The 6,323-nt window shown below is 31.5% G+C and overlaps 1 protein-coding gene across 1 annotated transcript; it reads left to right on the forward strand.

Moving 5' to 3' along the window:
- LOC109343192 (probable carbohydrate esterase At4g34215) lies at positions 1,988–3,844 on the forward strand. Its single transcript, XM_019581379.1, has 2 exons — positions 1,988–2,764; positions 3,494–3,844. The coding sequence occupies exons 1-2, from the start codon at positions 2,156–2,158 to the stop codon at positions 3,713–3,715; spliced, it is 831 nt and encodes a 276-aa protein (XP_019436924.1). The 5' UTR covers positions 1,988–2,155; the 3' UTR covers positions 3,716–3,844.

Here is a 6,323-nt window from a genome sequence, read left to right on the forward strand (position 1 = left end):
GGTAGTTTTGTCATTGTTTAGCTAATCTTTCCTTTTCAGTTGGGTTTCTCTTCTTCTATAAATAGAAGTTAGTTGTGCTTCATTAACTAACTTTTGAATTCAATAAAACAGAATCTTCTTCTTCTCTTCATTCAGTTAGTTACTTTTACATATAGTAAAGTCCTCCCAAGATCCTGACCATATGGAAAGATGAAATACGAATATCATATGGTGAATAACATTATATCTTCTGTCTGCTGTATTTTAAAATTTAAAACCGGAAAGAAGTTGAGTACTGGTTCTGATACCATGTTAAAATTTTATCTCAAAACTAATTAACAATGAGAAGAGTAATCCAACAGATATTTAATTAATTCTCAAGATAATGAGGTATGCAATGTGGGACTTACTTTCCAACATAACATTTAAATAATTTATAAATGCATGCATTCGGGCGAGGTACTTGCTATAATGTTTTGGTGCTCATTTATAATTACTATGATTCCAATATTTCACATACTTTCATTAAGCTGGGGAAAAACGTGGTATCCAAATCAGTTGTTCACAGCTTACAAACGATTGTGGCAAGATATGCAGAGATTCAGAATAAAGGGTCTCGTTCCCACATATTTTATTTCTTACATTATTCATTAGCTGTGGAATGAAAATAGACGTTATCTTGAACAAGGCTAAATTTTTACTCTTTATGTATACAGAATCGGCACAACCCTAAAGCTGCCTTACGATTATTTTTCTCTCAATAATAATAATTCTACAGTATAATTGATAAAGAAATAATTAATATAACTTTAATTTTAAAAACAGTATCTTAAAAAAAATATTTTTCAGAAAAAAGTGCCACTTATTAAAAAAACGGAAGGAGTCATCGTAGCTAAAATAACAAGTCTTGTAGCTATGTTGACATAAGAAAAGCCAAAACAAATCGCGATGTTGTCGATTAAAAGATGCCAATTTGGTTGGTCAGAATCTACTAATTTTTGGCATAAATCACCAAATAAACTCGAAATTTTGGGATATTTAGTTATGCCGAACTTAGAATGTAACGATTTATAGATGTCACCCACACTAAATAACTAGAATGCAACTTTAGGATCTAAAATGGGACCAAATCTTTCTCACACATAATCTTAGCAATTTGGATCGAACTCACGAACCCATTATTATTGGACAATCAAGACATGCAAACTTCATCTTACTCACCCATTATTATTGGACAATCAAGTCATGCAAACTTCATCTTACTCACCCATTATTATTGGACAATCAAGACATGAAAATCCATAACCACTTACCCACTATTATATGGGTTTAGCCAGCAACCATACGGACCGTTAAATAGCATAGGCTTAAAAAAGGGGCTGCCCTCCTTACAAAAAATACAATATGCCCTCAACTTAAACAACCCAAAAGGAACAAAGCATTGACTAAGAGGAAAATGCGGTAAAAAAAACAATGACAATAAGGGAGATGGTAAAATGTGAATTACTGAGTAGATCTAAATCATTAGATTTCTATAGAATTGACGAGTAAGATATAAAATATGTTTTTTAAACTTACTCTTGGGAGTAAGTGATTTCTTCCCATTTATCTATAGGACAAGGATTTGTTGTCTCCAAACATGTGTCAAAGTCTGTCTCAAACCAATCACAACATGTCATATCAGTTAAAAAATTAAACACTCATAAATTTATTTATTTTTGTTTCGTTGTGTTTAGTTAGGAATAAACTTGAGGATAACAAATCCACATCCTTATGCAAAATCCATCCTTATCCTCTAAGATTTATTGGGAGCACATTTTTTGTGCCAAAAAATATTATGATCGGTTAAAGAAATATATTTAAGTTAAAACTATATTAATTAAGATTTTTTCTTACCAATCATAAAAAATGACATATAGATATAGAGTGATACACTTTTTTTGTAGAAGAAGACGTTACCTACACATTAGATAATAGATTTTCCAAGGGGCCCATATGAAGCATGCGAGAAACCTAATTAACGATTGCTTATTCTCATGATTCTGATCCCAACAACCTACACACTAACACGCGTACAATCAATCAATATTTCAAATTTTCTCATCTCTATGCCAATCTACTTTAATTTCTATATATACAAAAAATTGCATTCCATAAGTTTATTCAGCTTCTATTTATGAATATTGAGGTCATGTCTATGTTATCACGGTTTTTGTGTATTTTTCTAGTATCATCTCAATTTTGTGGTTCTTCAAAGGCCAAGAAGGACATATTCATACTAGCGGGACAGAGTAACATGGCTGGTCGTGGAAATGTTAAGGAAGGGAAATTCGACAGTAATGTCCCTCCAGAGTGCAAACCCAACCCATCAATTCTAAGGCTAACCGCAAATCTTCGATGGGAAGAGGCACGTGAGCCATTGCATGCAGACATTGATGTTAGCAAGACATGTGGCATAGGGCCAGGTTTAGCATTTGCAAATGAGGTCGTAAGAATCAAAGGTGGTCGTGGTTGTGGTTATGGCAATGTTGTGGGTTTGGTCCCTTGTGCTGTGGGTGGGACTAAAATAGAGCAGTGGAGTAAAGGGTCACATTTGTATAATGAGTTAGTGAAAAGAGCTATGAACTCAGTGAATGGTGATGGTTCAATAAGAGCACTTTTGTGGTATCAAGGTGAGAGTGATACAGTGAGAGAAGAGGATGCTGTGGCATATAAGCATAAAATGGAGTCCTTTATTATGGACATTCGTTCAGACCTTCATCTTCCATCTCTTCTTATTATCCAGGTTGGTTTGTCCCTACCACTCTGCTATTTCTTTTTTTCTTGTCTTTCTTTTCTCTTCCTAACATTTTTTCACTCCTTTTGAGTTTTTGTTTGGTTTTGTTGTTTTAACTTTTGATCCTCTTTGAATTAAGTTACTTTTCCCATATTATAATCGATTTTGTTATTTTGCTTATTATAGTCTTCTTGTCTCTCAACTCAATTTCTGAAAAGGCAGAGAAAATGGGACCATGCCTGTATTCAAATTTCAAACAAGCCTACCCTACAGAGTATAGACTACTATTAACCCTTTCAAATTTACATTTTTTGGCTCTTTATGCACTAGAAATTTAAATTAAAAAGCATATCTCTTTAAAATAATGATATAGATCTACCCACAATTTAGTGTATGAAGTTCTTCACTATTGAAGAGAAAAATATACAAAAAAGAAAAGGAAAAATAACATAATATTTTTATGGGATAACATTTTTAACAAAAGGGAAAGTAAAAAACTGTCCAGGATTCTTTTACCACAAATTAAGGATAGCCTTCCACTCGTTTGTTTTTTAATTTACCATTTTCCCCCTTATTTGATTAGCTTATACTTGGCAGAAAAAACCTATAAATTGTAACACTTTGTTAATTAGATTATTATTCAATAAAAAATACTTGTAGTTGACACATTAGAGTAGAATCATATTCAATAATTGTCATTTGTCAATTTTGACGTGGCCATGTAAATTCTTGTTATAGGTAGCACTTGCATCAGGGGAAGGCAAGTTCATTGAGAAGGTGAGACATGCTCAACTAGGGATAACACTTCCTAATGTCAAGTGTGTTGATGCCAAAGGATTGCGCCTCAAGGATGATAAACTTCACCTTACCACTATGTCTGAGGTTCACTTAGGCATACGTTTAGCTCATGCTTATCTCAATTTCACTCCCCATCATTTTAATCATACAATTGTTATATAGGCAGCAAGGTTTTAAGTTATTTTCATGTTTGTCATTGTAATTACATTGTGTTTATCAATTACGGACTATTGGGCTATTGTAGGAAATTGTGGCCAATATATTTGCAACTACAATTGTCACAATATGGTTTTGGAAACTATCAAAATCTTGTGCACTTACCTTTCTAAATATGTTATTAGGGGAGGCTGATAATGCTAATTTATTGGTAATTGTTAAACAAAGTGTAGTTCATCTATGAGAATTGAGAAGGCTCTGGCTCATTATGTATATGAATAGAACTAACGTCTTTCTAGCTAGTTTCATCCTTCAAGAATATTTGGATTGGAGAAAATGTAGTTAGGTGACATATCACATTACTCTCTATGATAAGGAATGTTTCAAATTCTACCAATTTACGAGACATTTCCTGGAAGCGACACTTGTTGGGAGGAACACCCACATACATTGAAAGAAATTAGTTTTTTATTCAAAAGGTAAGTAGATCCTTTGGTAGTATCAAAAAATCTACAAGACCTTTCATGAAACCAAGTTACCCATGACACTGATATGTGATAAATATATATTGGACCTTAGCAATTTGTTGGAATATCAATAGCCCAGCATGACTTGGACCGTACAAAAGTTATGCATCAGATAATTACGAAAGACAGATTCATTGGAGCCCAGCCAGCAAGGCTCTAACTCTATTTATAAAGATAGAAATGTGATATTGTCTGATCAAATTTGAATGAAATTAGTATTATATTAGTTATGGACTGCTCAGTACAATTGTTCACTTTTATTGGATATGAGACAAACTATATAATCATTGAAACTCATAATGTTGTAGCATAAAAAACTTTAAAAAATGAAGTATTGGTTGCCATTAGGAAGCCCAAACACCTAGGATGTACATCTCATAATCGTCCATTTACCTAGTTAATGTTATGTATTGTGTATTGAGATCCTTTAAATGAAAACATTTTAGTAATAATATGAATAGTAACATACCATATACTCATCCTCGGAAGATAATCATCTCAGAAGTAAGTTGTTTCTTTTGCATTTGTACTTAAAGTTGAAAATTTCATCTCACTATATATAGAGCATAAAAATATTATACCATATTATCTTTTTCCTTTTATTTTTAATGTATTTAGAGAGGATCCTAAATCCTTATAATCATATTGTATAACACTTTTACATTTGATGTCATGAGATTTATTTATATAAATTGGTTTTATGTTAACACATCCACCCAAAATTTTAAGATCAACTAGATTAATGGATCTATGGTTATATGTTATTAGTTTTATGTGTTGCTTTAAAATCAAATGATAATAAGAGAAGTAGTTGAATAAGTATTTAAAGTGAATTAGACAGTATCTCCTCTTCAAAAGTCTGTAGGACAAGATAAATGTTACCTTTAACTCCTAATTAAAATACATTTTTTGACTCATGATATCCAGAGAAAAGTTAGACTATAGTTTTGATATTATGTCAAAATTTTATCTCAAAATCAATAAACAATAAAATGAATAATTCAACATATATTTAAATGATGCTTTTAAAAAGAATGTAGTAGAAAATATGGAACATACTTTTCACACGCTTGTAACACTTTTTTTTACGTACATTTAGATTTCTAGCTCAAAACATGCTTTGACATTACCCAATTTGTATCCTATCAACACGATGACGCAATAAAAATCAATGAAGACACTAGCAATTTAGCTAGTAGGAACAAAACTGCGATATATGCATGACAATTCATGTTCAGAACGATAGCAGTAGCAGCCACCTCATACAAGACGTGTCTAGAGCTAGCCTTCAACAATATAATGAGCTAGCCTTGTGATATTTATTGAAAGTATTGAATCTAATATCAAAGTAATGAAAATAAATGCATTGCAGTTAGTATTCAGGTCAGTATCTATCAGTTTAAATATGATTATGGAAAGAAGAAATCTTCTACCATCACAATTTTATGCCACTATTCTTATTAAAGAGGCCTATTATGGAGGTTTCAATTATACGATTCTCTTTAATAATATTTTTTTGTGACATTGAGTCTATAATAAAAAGATTCACGCAATCTCTATTATTTTTATGACACAGTAGCATTTAAAAAAATGGGTTTTAAGCTACAAAAGTAAAGAAAAAAAACAACATATAAAGCAAACTTTAAAGCATGAAAGGACTTGCATAGACATGACAAGACCAAAACATAATTTTTTTTCAAGGTGTAACTGTAGTAGTTTTGTGTGCATTATCAACGCCCAACTGGTCTAGGTTACAATGAGCTTAAAGGAAAATAATGTTGGAAATTCATTCACACGGTTAAAATTTTCGTTGAGAATTTGTATAGTTAGAAAATAATATATAATGAAGTCTTTAGTTTTTAAAATATGAAGAGACTAAAAACAAAACGAAAAAACCAAAACATCAAAATCATAAGAAACATAAAAAAAAAAAAAAAACTCTTTTTCTTCACTTTTTTTCCTTTTACAAGTCACTGTGGAAAACAAAATTCAAATCATTTAGTGGTGGTTTCTATTTAATTGTCCTACATAGATTGTGTCTCCCTATGAAACCCCATTATCAGGGGTTGTTCGTATAATATAATTGT

This window comes from Lupinus angustifolius, chromosome LG03 (assembly GCF_001865875.1).
Source record: "Lupinus angustifolius cultivar Tanjil chromosome LG03, LupAngTanjil_v1.0, whole genome shotgun sequence".
Classification (NCBI taxonomy): Eukaryota; Viridiplantae; Streptophyta; class Magnoliopsida; order Fabales; family Fabaceae; genus Lupinus; species Lupinus angustifolius.